We start from the raw sequence: 19,652 nt of genomic DNA on the forward strand, positions 1-19,652 counted from the left end.
TTTATTTAAATGTAATATTTGAATTATGCAATATTCGAATTTGAAAAATTAGAATTGATATATTGGTATCTATTATGTATCAATTTAATAAATTCCCTACCACATGAACTATTGAACTTCTGAATAGTATTTGTTAAATCAAATGTTACATTCGAAATTTCGATTGTGGAAATTCGATCTAATTATAAACATTCAAATTCGAAAGTGACATTCGAAAACTGTAAATAGCATTCAATTATAAAATTTTCGTTCTTGTCAACATTTGATTATGTAAATCCAATTTCTACAATAACTTTCGTTTTAACATTCAAATTCTGATATAAACACATTCGCCCATCCCTACTCATCAACACATTAAGTTAATGTTGTCTTTTACTAATGCACAATTCGGAACAAAGTGAATGATCTATGATATATGATATTGGTAGTGGTGACTGTTTCCTGTTTATACAGAATATGATGTAAATGAACATGTTTAAAAATATTTTCTCCTTTTCTTAAATTAAATAATTCAACTTAGGTATAACTGCAATCCAATTGTATCACTAATTATTTTAATAATTTGTCAAATGAACCAAAATACTGGAATGACTCAAAATGCAATTTAAACATATAATTTGGTTGATAACAAAAGGTAAATGCGCTCTTCCTGTGTGACGGGTAAATTCACACTTCCTGTGCAACAGGTAAATACGCACTTCCTATGCTCTCACTGATACCCTATAAATTACAGATATTATAAATTTCCTACTCTATACTTCAATGAAAACATTGGCTAAATGTCGCTCATTCCTGTTTCACATTTCATTATTTTATTTTAATTTGTATATACTTTAACTAGTCTAATCATTTCACTATCCCATAATTACATGTGCTAAATTAAAAGGTACAAAGTGCTAAACTATTGGAAACATTTTTTTTTTCTATTATTTCTTTTTTATGTACTTCATAGAAGGGCTAGGTAACATAACGTTAAAAAAACAGCATTAACAGAAAAAGATTATTATTATGAGTATCTAGCGGTTCCTCTAGAATCTTAAGGGATGAACTGGCAGCAATGACCCATGTAGCATATGCTGCCAAGTCCTTATGACAGGCTGTTGTGAATATAACTAAACTTATGTTTTAGATAATATTTGATCAATATTTATATTTAACATTGCTCCTTTGTCAAACACTTTGAGGTTTGAAAACAATCAAAATTATGTTAATTAGCTGACTGCAAATTTGAGACAACTCCCAATAGTAACATCTAGTACTTTTTATTTGTTCTATGGCAACCTCATGGTGGCAGCGCTCTATCGCCTGGATTACAAGTGGTGCGATACATTATTATCGCTCTTGAGCACTAATGGCGCTCAAGGTAAAGCAATAGCGCCAGGGCCGTCTTTAATATTGATTGGACCCTGGGCAAAAATTTTCTTGGGCCCCACCCCATGCAATTTTGCTCTCCACCCCAACATCCCAAAAAACAACTAAATCAATTTTTTTTATTGCTATTAGCCCAGCGGTGGATCATCCACTGCTGGGCTAATCATTTAAAAAAAAAAAAATGCAATATGTGAAACTGGACCTAAGCAGTACTAATAAGTAAATAAATACATACATTCTTCCACTGTGGATTCATTTAATATTCTTTTGAATGTGATTCTGGTGTGAGGTTAGCTAATTAAAGAGATTTAGGGCAGCCAACAGGAGCAAAGCAAGGTAAAGGAGGAAGCATGGAGGTGCAGACAAATATAAGTTTACTGACTGGAACAGCAGAACTACTATGGGAAGCTGTAAAATCTGAGACAGAGAGAAAATAAAAACTATAAAAATAAACCTTTCATTAATGTGTGAAGTATCAGCATGACACTATACATCAGCCACACCAGCACATGTCGCTTCTTTGCTAGGAACAAGTTCCCTCTCACCCTGAACTAGACAATGCTGCATGGGGAGGGGCGTGTGTGCACTCACTTATTCTTACCACTGACACCTTTCTACAAAGCACTATTCCCCTAACAAACTTCAGTTAGTTGATCTTAGGGCCACAGCAGAAAGAGCAGGGCTAAGGGGACCAGTAGACTGGATGCTGTCTGTCCAAGGCTGCATGGATACAGTGTGAGATGAGTCACACAGCCTCAAGACTGAAGAGAGCAGTGTATGCAGCTGCACAGATGCTCAAATCCTCATGTGCCTGCCGCTCCAGCTTTCTGCTGCATGCGCCTACAGTCAGCCCTACCCAGAAACAATCCCCACCACCAGAGCAGTTACCTGGTAACAGTGGTAACCCCAGTAGGACCTTTTCTGATGCAGTGGGAAATGGCTGGATGCCGAGTTAGGGCTTTGCATTCAGTGCTGCACAGTGCACATCTAAAACAGCACATGGCACTAGCTTGGCATGTCACATGACACCGGCACGGTCTGGCAGAGTACTTTTGACTGTGACAGTATTAGGACTGAATGTGTGTGTTCCCCATGTCACATCAGCAGTCTGGTATGAACCATAAAAAAAAAAAAAAAAAAGATTTTTTTTTTTTTTTTTTAGGACTCTTGGGCCCCTCAACAGAGACTGGGCCCAGGGCAGCTGCCCCTTTTGCCCTGTGTTAAAGATGGTCCTGAATAGCGCTCCTATGTTAGTACTGGTATTGCATATTGAAAGCGAAAGACTAAAGCATCTGGAGGTCAGATATTGTGACTGTGCAATACTAAAAAAACATCTACTGACATACTCCTCTTAACACTGATTCCCCCCAAAAACAAAAATATTGTCCTTAAAAAGAAAAGACAAACTAGGAAACAATGTATTGTCCTTAAAAAGAAAAGACAAACTAGGAAACAATGTTCTGCCATAATACCTGTTCATCCTTTTTTAGCCAGGAGTTGCAGGGTCTTGATTCTGAACTTTTCTCTTGGTCTACTCTGTAGTTCCCATCTGTTTTTCTAATTTTTGGTTATTAGCTTAAAGGGACATGAAACCCAAACATTTTCTTTCATTATTCAGATAGAGAATTCAATTTTAAACAACTTTCCAATTTACTTCTTTTATTTAATTTGCTTCCTTCTCTTGTTATCCTTTGCTGAAAGCTTTATCTAGGAAAGGTCAAGAGCAGCAGAGAACCTAGGTTCTAGCAGTTGAATGGTAGCTCCATATATATATCAATTGTGATTGGCTCACCCATGAGTTCAATTAGAAACTATTAGTGGATTGCTGCTACTTCAACAAATGATACTAAGAGAATTAAACAAATTAGAAGATAATAGAAGTTAATTTGAAAGTTGTTTAAAATTGTATTCTCTATCTGAATCATGAAAGAAAACATTTGGGTTTCATGTCCCTTTAACTAGTCAATATTAATTGAGGAAAGTGCTTGCTGTCAAGCTGCAACCCAGAAATAGGGTTTGTTGGGATTTTAATTGAACTTTATCTAAGAAAAAGAAAATATACCAAGTCAATGCAAAAGGAAAACAAGTCAACTAAATTATACAGTATTGATGATGACGTCCTTAGGTGTTTTACTGACAATATCAATGGGGTCATGTGCTATTCACTCTTGTTAGAAATAGGTAGATGAGACCTTTAAATAAAATGACAAATTACTACTACTGCTAAAAAATAATGAAGGTTCCAAGTGAACTTTTGATTGTTCAGTGGGTGTTTTTTGTTTATAAATTATGCCATGAGCTAAGGGGTCTCACACGCCTGAAATTAGCAGCTAATGTTTCTAAACATTTTAATACTTTCTGAAAGGTTAGATGTTTAAAACTTACCTTGATGATTGCAATATTTATGTGATCGCTATTGATTCCAGATCTCTAATATATTTTATTACAGTTGTTAAGTCATCTTGCCACTGTTTTGTCTTAGCTCTTACTGAGGTTACTATTTTCAAAACATTTATCCAGCAGCAATTTCTTATTTATATGTTGTTTTTCTACTGATTCCTCAGCGTGGTCCATCTGGCCCACCAGGCCCACCCGGCCCTCAGGGACCACCTGGACCTCCCGGAATGCCAGGAGCGGAGGTTACACATGAAGTTTTGCTGCATGAGTTCAAACAGATGATTAAGGGTAAGTTAAAAATCCAAAACGTTTTGTAATGTTTGCCATAGTGATCATAACAACATCATAAAATGAAATACAGCTCTATGTCTATTGCTTTTTGAAAAAGTGTAATGGATATATCGTCAACCTATTGTTCATGGTCTTAGGCATCTGCATCTTTGTCTTTCACATTTAACAAACATGTAAGTTATTTTATCATTTACCATCATTGTTTATAAAGTACCTTCATGTTATTTTGTGCATATTGCCTTTAAGCACACATAATATCTCATGCACACACACAACCCTACATACAACCATGCCCCATAGTGAAGGTATAAAGGAAGTTAAGAATTGTTAATTGAATAATATATATATATATATATATATATATATATATATATATATATATATATATATACACACACACACATACTATACTTTCTCTTTTATGAATGTGTATTAGGTGTGTATAAATTTTCGAAATTTGAAACGAAAAAACAAAAATGTGTTAAAATTTGTTTCATTTTTTGAATGTAGAGAAACATTCGTCCATCCCTAGTGTCCAGTATTCAAGTGGACAGTCCAGTCCACTATTTCAACCAGCTATCCAATAAAGCCATACAAATAGAACTATTAACTGTTTCCTTGTTATTTTACAGATATTTTAGTGATTATATCAAATAACTGATTTGTGTGTGTTATTGGCAGCTTGTGAAGGAGTAAAAAAAAAATCATTTAAATAAAGCTCTTTGGAAAATAATAAATAAAAAAAGCAAATTATAATAATTATCCATGCAAAAATGAGTAATGTTGTTTTCCTGTAGAGGCCACAGAGCGGCGTCTAATGTCGGGGGACATTCCAGAACACACTAGTGAAATCACACCAATAGTTCTTCCTGTTGAGGACCTGTCTCCATACAGACGGGTAGATGAGGCTTTTCACTGCAGGCTGAAGGGACCAGTGGTTGTAGATAAGAAGACATTGGTCGAACTTCAGAATTTCCAGACGGTGAGAAAAATAAATAATGAAAGAATATTGCAAAGTTGTTTCATTACGCATATACATTTAGGGCTATGTTACAAGTTGAGCGCTAAATTATCCTGCGCCCGCAAGCTTGCGATAGCAATTAGCTCTCCAAAAATTAACCAGAGATTAGATCTCTGGATAATTTTCTAAAAGTGGCCTAAATTAGACATGTGCGATTCATTTCGGATTGATTCGGAAATTCGGCGAATTCGTAAAATTCGGGATTCAGAACGATCCGAATTTCCGAATTAAAATAGTGCCGAATCTACCGAATAAATCCGAATTAGTTTGGATTTATTCGGTAGATTCGGATGGCCATGGATTACACTAGTATTGTACAGTATATTAGGTTATATCACTCTGCTATGGGTTACACCTAATATACAGTATATAATACTAGTCTAATCCAGTGTTAATTTCGTTGACTAAAACTAGACTAAAATGAGTATAAAACTAAAGAAATTCTGATGACTAAATTACGACTAAAACTAAAATGGCATTTTAGTCAAAAGACTATGACTAAAACTAAATCAAAATTACATTTTAGTCAAAAGACTATGACTAAAACTAAATCAAAATGTGCTTTATGCAAGGTGTTATAATCAATCCATATTTAATTACTGCTTGTCAAATTTACGAAACTTAATTTTATTAATTTTTCAGATAAAGACATGTTATATACCACAACAGTTAAATCTGTTAAATCTGTATTGCATGTTCAAAAACAGGTTAATAAACCTTTACTCCAGGAAAATATAATGAGTTTGGAAGTTCTAGAGCAGTGCTAATATCGTTGCCGAAAATTTTTCAATCAATCAATTGATTCTTCCTATAGAAATAAGCATAACCCACGAGTATGGGTTTAAGTTATGCTGTGCCTGTGCTAGCTGCATACATTTTTTGTTGAGTTACGTGATACTTGTTTTAATTATTAACAGAGAACTGTTAAAGTTTATACATTGGGTAATATGTGCAATTCAGCTAATACAGTTTACAATGTTGTTTTTTTAAAATTTTAAAGTTGCAATTTTGTTTGTTTATGAAACTTGGTTTTATTTAATTTTAAGTTTAATAAAGATGTTATATATCACAACGGCTAAATCTGTGTCTGTATTGCATGTTTAAACCTTAATACCATAAATAATAACAGGTGTTATGTTTACTTCTGGAGTATATAATCAGTTTGCAAATTATAGAGAAATGCTTAAAGCATTACACTTTAACTAAACCCCTTAGATTTTAATCGACTAAAATCTACTGGAGATTCAGTCGACTAAAACTGAAACAATTCAGATGACTAAAATACGACTAAAACTAAAATGGCATTTTAGTCAAAAGACTAAAACTAAGACTAAATCGAAATTTGCAGTCAAAATTAACACTGGTCTAATCCCACCTAACACTTACCTAAATTTCCGAACCGAATCGAACCAAATCCAGCCGAATTGATTCGAATCCGAAACGAATCCGAACTGAATTGATTCGAATTTTTCCGAATTCGAATTGATCCGAACTGAAATTCGAAAAAATCTGAATCGATCCGAACCAAATTTTTTCGCCATGCACATATCTAGCCTAAATGCCCTCAAAATAGAGGGTGATATTTAGCACTCCACTTTTAATCTAGCCTTTAATATAAAAAATCTCATGGTCTTTACTGTCCTTTTAACTTTAATACAGCTCTTCAATGTCATTATGTCTGTATGAGAACAGCCGTATAGGGAAACATTTTATGCATGTTTTGTAGATGTCCATCTTAAATAAAAACCTCTCTGTTTTTACAACCTTCAGCCCCCAGATGTGACACATTTCTTTGGACACAATGGTGAATCAAAGGCCAGAGTTTCCAAGCCAATATTGTCAATAGCAACGTGCTCCTTGATGCTCATTGCTTTATGGTAGAGCTTGCACGGGTTCTCTTTCCCCTGAAGCAAAAAGCACTCAAAAGCACACAACCCTTAACAATAAAGGTTTGGAAACTCTGACCTATGATTGGCTATTGTTCTTGAAGCCTATTTATAAAAACTATTTAGTGTGGGCCATCTGAAGACTGCAAAACAGGGTAAGTTTAATTTAAAATATGCACAAACAAAATATACTTCTAATTGCTTCCTGCACTGCACTTAGTCAGTCATTATGTCATTTCAATATATTGGCAGATAAATTTGGTACCCCATTTACTTCACATATCATTGTGACTCCCAATAAGTCAGTTAATGTGATACAGCGTTATAGAATGTAACAACTAACACCTAAAATGATAAAAACAATTTACTCTTAGATCTTATTTTGTGTGACTTTCTCAGCTGAGCTTTGTGATGCTCTGGTCAGCAATAACTCAGTTTGATCTGTTTTATATTCAAACACACATTAAATTTATATTTATATTTCAGCCAACAGCTAAGGGCTCTTTCCTGCGGGGCTCTGGGTTGAACTTAGCAACAGGCCGTTTCACAGCAACAATACCTGGGATTTACCAATTCTCAGCCCATGTTCACATAGGTAAGATTATTTTGTTGTCTTTAATTGAAAGGGAAATTAAAGTATCTGCAAGTGTTGTCCTTATTAGTCAGTAATCAGTCCCTTGTGAGTAATTCAAACCATGTATGTTCTGTTAGTTTCTAAAGTATTTTTTTAACATCTTTATCAAAACCTAGTGCAAAAAAACTATTAATATTTATTCATATGCATGATAGCATTTTTTTTTCTTTATTTCAATGTCTGTTTATTAAAGGGATACTAAACCCAGGAATGTAAAGCTTAGGAGCCAGCCCATTTTAGGTTCAGCACCTTGGATAGCGCTTGCTTATTGGTGGCTACATTTATCCACCAACAAGCAAGCATAAACCAGGTTCTGAAACAAAAATGGGCTGGCTCCTACGCTTTACATTCCTGCTTTTAAAATAAAGATAGCAAGAGAACGAAGAAAAATTGATAAAAGGAGTAAATTAGAAAGTTACTTAAAATTGCATGCTCTATCTGAATCATGAAAGAAAATGTGGGTTTAGTGTCCCTTTAATGCTTGATTTGACTATGGAGTTGTTTGATATAATAAAGGAAATCGTATTTTGTAGATTAAAGGTACCTTAATGTCACAAATAAACTTTCATGACTCACACAGAGCATGTCATTGTAAACAACTTTCCAATTGACTGTTATTATGTTATTTTCTTTGTCTTCTTGGTATCTTTTAATAAAAATCATACCAAGGTATGCTTAGGAGCATCAGTGTATAACTGGGAGCTAGCTGCTGATTGGTGGCTTCACATATATGCCTCTTGTTATTGGCTCCCCTGATGTGTTCAGCTAGCTCCCAGTAATAAAGTGCTTCTCATTTAACAAAGGATACCAAGAGAATGAAGTAAATGTGATAATGGAGGTAAAATTCAAAGTTGTTTCAAATTGCATGTGCTATCTAAATCACAAAAGATCATTTTTGTGTTTGATGTCCCTTTAAACAGCAATTCAAAGACATTAAAACTTTTTTATTTTTTCAAAAGGGTAATACAAAGAGCTTAAAAGATAGCCATGTGTATTCAATATAAATTTACAATAGTTTTGATATTTATATTTTTTCGGAGGTGGTCTCTGTTACACCCTAATGTAACATTTCCCTCACCCTCAGCATTGGAGGTTTTTGTTTACTACATCAGACTGTGTCACTCACTAGAGCACATATGAACTAGACTTGTGCAGATTCGAAAAATTTGGTTTGGTTCGGATCGATTCGGATCAATTTAGAATTTCGGTTCGGATCGATTCGAATTCGGAAGAAATCGAATGAATTTGTTTCGGATTCATTCGGATTCTTTCGGATTCATGAAAAGTTTGATTCGGTTCGAATCGATTCGGAATTTCGGTAAGTGTTAAGTGGATGTGCTGTGTATTACACTAGTATACTGTACAATACTAGTGTAATACACGGCCATCCGAATCTACCGAATAAATTCGAATCGATTCGGATTTATTCGGTAGATTCGGCACTACCGCAATTCGGAAATTCGAATCGATCCGAATCTCCGAATTCGACAAATTCGTCTGAATTTCGATTCGGACCGAATCGAATCGCACATGTCTAATATGAACCCAAACATAGGGCAAATTCACTAATGAATCACAGATTTATATCCAGACACACACATATAAATATATAGCTAGCCCTGTAATGACGGCTTACACGTAATAATTACTTTCTACTACTAAACAGTAACTATTGTTATATGCTGCTAGTCCCAAAGTTCCCTTTTCTCATATCAGCTTAAAATGTTGCGAATGATCAAAAATATAGGATCCTTTATTAATCGCCAGCTACAATAAAATGTGACCTAGCCCAATCTCAATAAACCTTAATGGTGGCTGACCTGGCACCCCAAACCTTAAGTACCACTGACTGTAACCTGGCTACTATTTACCCTAACCATAATCAGAACATAAATCCTAGCCTGGCCTCACACACTGTAAATCATCCATCACCTGTAAAACCTATACTAATTAACCACCTGTAATCCCCCTTTAAGTCTAATCACCCCCACACATAAACTCCACCATCTCCATCTCAGCCCCATAAATTCTAATCACCCAACTAGCACAATTTAAAACAAATACATATAAATATTAGATAACGCAAATTTCGTTTTACCATTCTATAGTTGAACTAACTGACTTTGTAGTCTGCTTCATCACTTAGGCCTGGTTATTCGTCTATGCTTTCTAACATGTATGGACAATTTAATAATTCTGATTGGTTAATCTAATTAATAAATTGGGGCTGAAGTGGGTGGTCTCATTGTAAAAAATTGTACCTGCCCAATTTTCTGACTGGGACATCATATAGAGAAGCTAAATTACAGTGAGGGATTATTGTGTTTTGGGGTCTTGTTCACAGGTTGAGAATATCAGTAGAAAAGCTACAGTTAGGGCTTATTACTCTTGGAGCCATTAATACTGTGCTATACATTGGTTACTATATGACACATGTATTAGACTTATAGCAGATGAGGCCAGCAGTTCTTTACCTGGTTGATCAGCTATAAGGAACCACTAGACTTTGATGATAAACACATATAGGGGTACATTTATCAAGTCTTTTTTGGCTATGTGGAGCAGGTTTGCATATTAGTACCTCCATCTACTTATTTAAGAAGCAAAAACTTTTTTTCCCCCCTCTTCACCACTGCAGAATTGGTGAGATCAATCGCCCCAACACTCAATCATTTGGGGTAATTGGTTGTGCCGGAACATGGGGCGGCATTGCACAAGAATTCTCTTGTGCAATGTTACATTTTGGCCTTGCGAAACTTGCGATTGCAGGCAGACAGGTTCACTACTTGTGAACCTGTCCACCTACAGTGATGGTAAATTTACTCCATAAATCATGCAGTGTTGCTAAAAATATGCAGGTCTGGTGAATTATGTTTCCACAAATAAAGCCTGTACACATAATTTGTTCTATTTTGTTTAGCGGCTACATTTCTATATTTGAGTTCTTGCCCATAGTTGGTACTTGGTGCCCTTTAAGTAAGCTTTCTGAAGTAATCCATAGTCAAATGCTTATTTTCAAAGACTATTGCACTTCTCTCTGCTTGTGATGCATAAAATCATTATTTAACCCTTTGAGTGCTAAGCACTTTCCCAACCGGGTGCTAATATTTTCTAAGGTTTTTTTAATTTATTTAATTTTTGAAAAAACATTTTTTTTTAACTTTTTTTTATTGTTTTTACAGACCCCAAAGACTTACACTGTTGGAAAGGTTAGACGATTCCCTTTCCAACAGTGGGTCTTGAAGGTCTGTAGCTGCTTAAATGCCTGAGATACAGGCTTCTAAGCAGCATGCCCCCTCCCCCTATACTTAACATTGTTAAGTATAAATAAAGTTGCACGGTGACGTCATCACGTTATTGCACGCGACGTCACCGGGTTAGAAGCTGTTAGGAGCCCCCAGATCTCCCTCAAGGTGGGAGAGTGCTCATGACGGCTCTGAGCCGTCATTAGCACCAGAGTGAGAAACTCTGTGACGGCTCAGAGCCGTCAATCGCACTCAAAGGGTTAAACACAAATTCCCAATTTTCCCTATTGGTTTAATCAGATAAAAATAACTATATGGTCTGTAATGTATCTTGTAAACAGAAAAAAAGTAGATATTACTAAATACAAAAAATTTTTATTTTCTTCAGGACAGATATGAAATAAAGTTCTTTTTCACTGCATGACAGGAAATACTACAGATGATTGGTGCACAATTTGAAATGTCCATTTAAAGTAATTTACAGAGTTAAATATCATTTCTGTGTTGGTGGAAAATAGAACATCAAAATAGAATTTCCCGAGTTACAGGAAAGGAATGAATAATATAAATAATTTATGTAAAAACATAACAAGTGACAATGTAAAAATGAAAATGTGCACTTTTATAGTCTTTTGGTCCAGACACTGGAATATATTACGCAATAATCACTTTAATAATCTTTGTTGGCTTTGAATTATTAAATATTAACATTGAGACTTGGCTTAATTACTTCATATTTAAAACGTTTTCATAACAGGTGCCCATATTTATTTATTAGGTAAATTTTAGTTGGCCAGTCAAAAGCACCATGTAAATAAAAATGGTTCTTTATTACATTAAGGCCTAGATTACGAGTTTTGCGGTAGCTGAAAACGCAGCTTTTTTCCTACCGCTGGTATTACGAGTCTTGCAGGTTTAGGGGCACTGCACACTTTTTTGGCTTTACCGCAAAACTACTTACGTAAACTTTGTAAAGTCTTTTTTCTATGGGACTTTCATACCGCTGGTATTACGAGTCTGTCCTGAGAGGCCAAAAAGTGAGTGGTACACCCTCTACCGCCAAGATTCGAACCGCATTTGAAAGTCAGTAGTTAAGAGTTTTATGTACAACGCGGTACCATAAAACTCATAACTAAACTGCTACAAAGTACACTAAACACCCATAAACTTCCTATTAACCCCTAAATCGAGGCCCTCCCGCATCACATACACTATAATAAATTTATTAACCCCTAATCTGCCACTCCGGATATCGCCACCACCTACATTATATTTATTAACCCCTAATCTGCTGCCCCCAATGTCACTGCCACCTACCTACACTTATTAACCCCTAATGTGCCGCCCCCGACATCGCCGCCACTATAATAGACATATTAACCCCTAAACCACCGCACTCCCGTCTCACAAACATTAGTTAAATATTATTAACCCCTAATCTGCCGTCCCTAACATCGCCGCCACCTACCTACATTTATTAACCCCTAATCTGTCGCCCCCAACGTCGCCATCACTATATTAAAGTTATTAACCCATAAACCTAAGTCTAACCCTAACATCCCCTAACTTAAATATAATTTAAATAAATATAAATAAATATTCCTATCATTAACTAAATTATTCCTATTTAAAACTAAATACTTACCTATAAAATAAACCCTAAGATAGCTACAATATAACTAATAGTTACATTGTAGCTAGCTTAGGGTTTATTTTTATTTTACAGGCAAGTTTGTATTTATTTTAACTAGGTAGAATAGTTATTAAATAGTTATTAACTATTCAATAACTACCTAGTTAAAATAAATACAAAAGTACCTGTAAAATAAAACCTAACCTATGTTACAATAACACATAACACTGCACTATAATTAAATAAATTAACTAAATTAAATACAATTAAATACATTAAATTAGCTAAAGTACAACCCCCCCCACTAAATTACAGAAAATAAAAAACAAATTACAGATATTTAAACTAATTACACCTAATCTAAGAGCCCTATCAAAATAAAAAAATGCCCCCTCAAAATAAAAAAAAACCTAGCCTAAACTAAACTATCAATAGCCCTTAAAAGGGCCTTTTGCGGGGCATTGCCCAAAGTAATCAGCTCTTTTACCTGTAAAAAAAAAAATACAAACAACCCCCCAACAGTAAAACCCACCACCCACACAACCAACCCCCAAATAAAATACTAACTAAAAAAACCTAAGCTCCCCATTGCCCTGAAAAGGGCATTTGATTGGGCATTGCCCTTAAAAGGGCAGTTAGCTCTTATACGGCCCAAAACCCTAACCTAAAAAAAAAACCCACCCAATACACCCTTAAAAAAAACCCCTGAAGATCGATTTACCGGGAGACGTTTTCATCCAAACCGGGCCGAAGTCCTCAACGAAGCTACAATGTAACTATTATTTTATAGGTAAGTATTTAGTTTTAAATAGGAATAATTTAGTTAATGATAGGAATATTTATTTATTTTTATTTAAATTATATTTAAGTTAGGGGTGTTAGGGTTTAACTTTAATATAGTGGCGGCGACATTGGGGGTGGCAGATTAGGGGTTTATAAATATAGGTAGGTGGTGGCGATGTTAGGGATGGCAGATTAGGGGTTAATAATATTTAACTAATGTTTGCGAGGCGGGAGTGCGGCGGTTTAGGGCTTAATATGTTTATTATAGTGGCGGCGACGTTGGGGGCGGCAGATTAGGGGTAAATAAATGTGGGTAGGTTGCGGCGACATTGGGGGCGGCAGATTAGGGGTTAATAAATATAATGTACGTGGCTGCAATGTTTGGGGCAGCAGATTAGGGGGTTCATAAGTATAATGTAGGTGGCGGCGGTGTCTGGAGCAGCAGATTAGACCTTAATAATTATAATGTAGGTGTCGGTGATGTCGGGGGCGGCAGATTAGGGGTTAATAAGTGTAAGATTAGGGGTGTTTAGACTCTGGGTTCATGTTAGGGTGTTAGGTGTAAACATAAATTTTATTTCCCCATAGGAATCAATGGGGCTGCGTTACTGAGACTTACGCTGCTTTTTTGCAGGTGTTAGACTTTTTCTCAGCCGGCTCTCTCCGTTGATTCCTATGGGGAAATCGTGCATGAGCATGTTAAACCAGCTCACCGCTGACTTAAGCAGCGCTGGTATTGGAGTGAGATTTGGAGCAAAATTTTGCTCTACGCTCACTTCTTGTCTTTTAACGACGGGTTTCTGAAAACTCGTAATACCAGCGCTGCAGGAAAGTGAGCGGTGAGGAAAAACTGCTCGTTGGCCCCTGTTACCGCAAAACTGGTAATCTAGGCGTAAGTTTTTTAATGTCATTTACTGACAGGTATACATTGGTATTGATATTCCTATTGATTTTGCAACTGGCAATTTATTGAAAATATGAATTTTTCATTTTTTTTATATTGAAATATTGATTATGAAGTATTAAGTATAATTCATTTTTGGTACAAATCTATCATCATCAAAAAGGGACATCTCCATTGTTGGCATGGGCTGCGCAATCTTGTTTTTCTGGTCTGTTCATGCGCAGTTTCTTGGCCCATATATGTTATCTGTCAATCTGTGGGTAATTAGCATTTATTAAGTACCTTTGGCTTTTACATTTGATGTGTCCATTTGGTGGTCAATATTTCAATAACTTTTTAATGGATAGATGGGGATTGCCCATGTTGTGTTGTCCACCCATGGTGAATTTTCTGATATCCGCTCCTATCGGATACATTCTCTTTGCAATTTGCAAATGGTGTTATTGCTTGGTTTGTGATTGCTCGAAAAAGTCGTATGGGGAGCCAATAAACATGATCGGAAAGGCTGGAATCAATCCCACAATCAGATAAAGATAAGAGTTGTGTTGACTCTAGCATTTTATATATAAAAGGTACCTATAAAAATGAATGTAACATATTAAATCATTAAATTGAATGTATTAATAATAATTTATAATTACATAAAAAAAGTTTAGCGCTATATATAAAATACAGTTGTGCTCACAAGTGTACATACCCCGGCAGAATTTATGATTATCTTGGCCATTTTTCAGAGAATATGAATGATAACACAAAAACTTTTCTCTTACTCATGGTTAGTGTTTGGCTGAAGCCATTTATTATCAATCAACTGTGTTTACTCTTTTTAAATCATAATGACAACAGAAACTACCCAAATGACCCTGATCAAAAGTTTACATACCCTGGTGATTTTGGCCTGATAACATGCACACAAGTTGACAGAAAGGGGTTTGAATGGCTATTAAAGGTAACCATCCTCACCTGTGATCTGTTTGCTTGTAATTAGTGTGTGTGTATAACAGGTCAATACGTTTCTGGACTCCTGACAGACCCTTGCATCTTTCATTCAGTGCTGCACTGACGTTTCTGGATTCTGAGTCATGGGGAAAGAAAAAGAATTGTCAAAGAAACTGTGGGGAAAAAGGTAGTTAAACTGTATAAAACAGGAAAGGGATATAAAAAGATATCCAAGGAATTGAGAATGCAAATCAGCAGTGTTCAAACTCTAATCAAGAAGTGGAAAATGAGGTGTTCTGTTTGGTAACATACTGCATTCATCTTGCCATCAATTCTGACCAAATTTCCTGTGCCTTTGTAGCTCACACATCCCCAAAACATCAGCGATCCGTGTTTAACAGTAGGAATGGTGTACACTAATTACAAGCAAACAGTTACAGGTGAGGATGGTTACCTTTAATAGCCATTCAAACCCCTTTGTGTCAACTTGTGTGCATGTTATCAGGCCAAAATCACCAGGGTATGTAAACTTTTGATCAGGGTCATTTGGGTAGTTTCTGTTGTCATTATGATCTAAAAAAAGTAAACACAGTTGATTTATAATAAATGGCTTCAGCCAAACACTAATCATAAGTGAAAGAAACGTTTTTGTTTTATCATTCATATTCTCTGAAAAATGGCCAAGAAATCATAAATTCTGCCAGGGTAGGTAAACTTATGAGCACAACTGTATATTGACTAAACATAAGAATGTAAATGAGTTTGTGCAGTATATATATAAACATATATGTGCATGAGCCAAGCACATGGGAAGGTTTCAAGCGCAAAATGAGTTTTTTAAGAGTATCTTATTAGAGGTGTTTATCAGCATATTTGGAGATGGTAATCTTTGTCTTAAAACTACCAGGTTGCTGAATGTAACATAAAAAAGGGATAGGGTTACCATTAACAACTGATAAGATGAAATGAGGAAGTATAGGTTATCCTGGTCAAAAAAGAAAACTGAAAACATAAACAAACTGGTTAAAGGAACACTAAACCTAAAACCTTGCTACAATACTTTATAATAGTAAAACAAAATGATGATTTAGTTAGAAAATGTTATTTTAAACAACTTTCCAATTTATTTATATTATCTACTTTGCTTTGTTCTCTTGGTATATATGGTTGAAAAGTATATCTAGAAAGGTTTAGAAGAAGCAATGCCTACTGGAAGCTAGCTGCTAATTGGTGGGTGCACATGAATTACTTTTCGTATTGGCTCATCTGATGTGTTCAGCTAGCTCCCAGTAATGCTTTGCTGCTCCTTCAACAAAGGATTCCAAGAGAATGAAACACATTTGATAATATAATTAAGATGGAAAGTTGTTTAAAATGGCATATTCTATCTGAATAAGAAAGAAAATGTTTGTTTCATCTCCCTTTAATCATTGATTATTTATTATATTTCTCAAGCTGTTACTTATTTAATATTTATTCTTTTCAGATCACAGTGAAATGAAAAGCAAGGGGCAATTGCGCCCTCGGGACAATGTACGAGTTCTTATATGCATTGAGTCCCTATGTCACCGTTACACGTGAGTCTTCTCCTTACCATGAAATAGCTTGTTTTAAAGGGGCATTCAAGTCATTTTTAAATAAGTATCAGAAATGAATCACTGGGTTGTGAAAGTTCTCCATATAAAATGCAAATGCAAGAGAATTAAAAACTGTTGTTTGGGGTGGATCACAATCTTTAGAAACGCTTATCAAATGATTTATCTACAAGTAGACTTAGACTATAGACTTTACTGTTACATTTTGTAGAAAAAATAATTAGATGAACCTTTGTTAGCAAAATTTGTATTCTATTGCAGTTCAACTCTTGAAAATCCTCTTGAGTGTTTATCTTACCTATTTTGTTGTTCATTTCAGGACAGATAAAGGAGTAGAGAGGAGCATTTGTTTTGTTACAAATGCAAATTCATAACGAAAAATTGGATATTTATTTTGTTTTAACTAAACAAATACCGAATGATGCATCAATGAAATTTAAAGAAAACAAAAAAAAAAATCATGTAAATGCTTAACAAATATTCAAACTAAACAAATTTTAGACAAAACTAATCCGAATAGTGCAGTCAAAGAATATTCGGGGAAATTATTTTCCCCATATATTCATTATGAAAGATTCAGACGAATCAAATTTTTTGCGACTACACATCTCTATAAGATAGCTCTAGCACTTCCACAGCAGTCACTGTGCAGAATGTAGAAGGGTCGGCGATCTGAATACAAAAAATGACTCTCTGGCGTCAGTAGAAAAAAAAATCCACTTTTTAATTGTAACTTACATGAAAAGCAGGCAAATTAAATAATAAATGTGTATGTCACTGTGCATAATTAACCCCTTAATGACCACAGCACTTTTCCATTTTCTGTCCGTTTGGGACCAAGGCTATTTTTACATTTTTGCGGTGTTTGTGTTTAGCTGTAATTTTCCTCTTACTCATTTACTGTACCCACACATATTATATACTGTTTTTCTCGCCATTAAATGGACTTTCAAAATATACCATTATTTTCATCATATCTTATAATTTACTATAAAAAATATTATAAAATATGAGGAAAAAATGGAAAAAAACACACTTTTTCTAACTTTGACCCCCAAAATCTGTTACACATCTACAACCACCAAAAAACACCCATGCTAAATAGTTTCTAAATTTTGTCCTGAGTTTAGAAATACCCAATGTTTACATGTTCTTTGCTTTTTTTGCAAGTTATAGGGCCATAAATACAAATAGCACTTTGCCATTTCCAAACCACTTTTTTTCAAAATTAGCGCTAGTTACATTGGGACACTAATATCTTTCAGGAATCCCTGAATATCCATTGACATGTATATATTTTTTTTTAGAAGACATCCCAAAGTATTGATCTAGGCCCATTTTGGTATATTTCATGCCACCATTTCACCGCCGAATGCGATCAAATAAAAATTTTTTTTTACTTTTTCACAAATTTTTTCACAAACTTTAGGTTTCTCACTGAAATTATTTACAAACAACTCATGAAATTATGGAATAAATGGTTGTAAATGCTTCTCTGGGATCCCCTTTGTTCATAAATAGCAGACATATATGGCTTTGGCTTTGCTTTTTGGTAATTAGAAGGCTGCTAAATGCCACTGCGCACCACACGTGTATTATGCCCAGCAGTGAATGGGTTAATTAGGGAGCATGTAGGGAGCTTCTAGGGTTAATTTTAGCTCTAGTGTAGTGTAGTAGACAACCCCAAGTATTGATCTAGGCCCATTTTGGTATATTTCATGCCACCATTTCACCGCCAAAAGCAATCAAATAAAAAAAAATTGTTCACTTTTTCAAACTTTAGGTTTCTCACTAAAATTATTTACAAACAGCTTGTGCAATTATGGCACAAATGGTTTTAAATGCTTCTCTGGGATCCCCTTTGTTCAGAAATAGCAGACATATGTGGCTTTGGCGTTGCTTTTTGGTAATTATAAGGCCGCTAAATGTTGCTGCGCATCACATGTGTATTATGGCCAGCAGTGAAGGGGTTAATTAGGTCGTTTGTAGGGAGCTTGCAGGGTTAATTTTAGCTTTAGTGTAGAGATCAGACTCCCACCTGACACATCCCACCCCCTGATCCCTCCCAAACAGCTCTCTTCCCTCCCCCACCCCACAATTGTCCCCGCCATCTTAAGTACTGGCAGAAAGTCTGCCAGTACTAAAATAAAAGGTATTAAAAAAAATATATATATTTTTTTTTTAGCATATTTACATATGCTGCTATGTAGGGTCCCCCCTTAGCCCCCAACCTCCCTGATCCCCCCAAAATAGCTCCCTAACCCTCCCCCTCTGCCTTATTGGGGCCATCTTGGGTACTGGCAGCTGTCTGCCAGTACCCAGTTTGCAAATAAAAATGTTTTTTTTATTATTTTTTTTGATTTGTTTCTGTAGTGTAGCTTCCCCCCCACAGTCCAATATCCCCCCAGCCAAACCGATCAACAAACAAATACATAAACCCCTTTGATCCCCACTTATAAGATAAAACTTTCTGTAGCGTAGTGGTTCCCACCCGCTCCCTCCCCGTGCACGCGCCCGCCCGGCCTCCCCGTGCACGTGCGCGCGTCCGTGCGCGTCCCCCCGGTCGTCCCCGCCCCCGATCCCGCCCCCCTCCGCATCACAAAGGCCATCGATGGCCGCCACCCACCTCCCACACCGGCTCCCACCCACCAACGAACATAGCCGTTAATGTCCGGTGCAGAGAGGGCCACAGAGTGGCTCTCTCTGCACCGGATGGCTAAAAATGGTTATTGCAGGATGCCTCGATATCGAGGCATCACTGCAATAACCGGAAAGCAGCTGGAAGCGAGCAGGATCGCTTCCAGCTGCTTTCCACACCGAGGACGTGCAGGGTACGTCCTCAGGCGTTAACTGCCTTTTTTTTGAGGACGTACCCTGCACGTCCTCGGTCATTAAGGGGTTAAAGGAGTTGATCACAATCTATCATTTGATAATTATCTGCATGTTAACTGCT

The 19,652-nt window shown here is 35.9% G+C and overlaps 1 protein-coding gene across 1 annotated transcript in view; it reads left to right on the plus strand.

Annotated features, from left to right (window-relative positions):
• Positions 1 to 19,652, plus strand: part of C1QTNF12 (C1q and TNF related 12) — a 185,364-nt gene that overhangs the window by 129,999 nt on the left and 35,713 nt on the right. Inside the window, exons 3-6 of the mRNA XM_053690511.1 lie at positions 3,936 to 4,056; positions 4,857 to 5,041; positions 7,453 to 7,561; positions 16,591 to 16,681. Of these exons, the coding sequence (XP_053546486.1) occupies positions 3,936 to 4,056; positions 4,857 to 5,041; positions 7,453 to 7,561; positions 16,591 to 16,681 (506 nt within the window). The remainder of the gene's footprint in view (positions 1 to 3,935; positions 4,057 to 4,856; positions 5,042 to 7,452; positions 7,562 to 16,590; positions 16,682 to 19,652) is intronic.

Source organism: Bombina bombina, chromosome 8, assembly GCF_027579735.1.
Source record: "Bombina bombina isolate aBomBom1 chromosome 8, aBomBom1.pri, whole genome shotgun sequence".
Taxonomy (NCBI): Eukaryota; Metazoa; Chordata; class Amphibia; order Anura; family Bombinatoridae; genus Bombina; species Bombina bombina.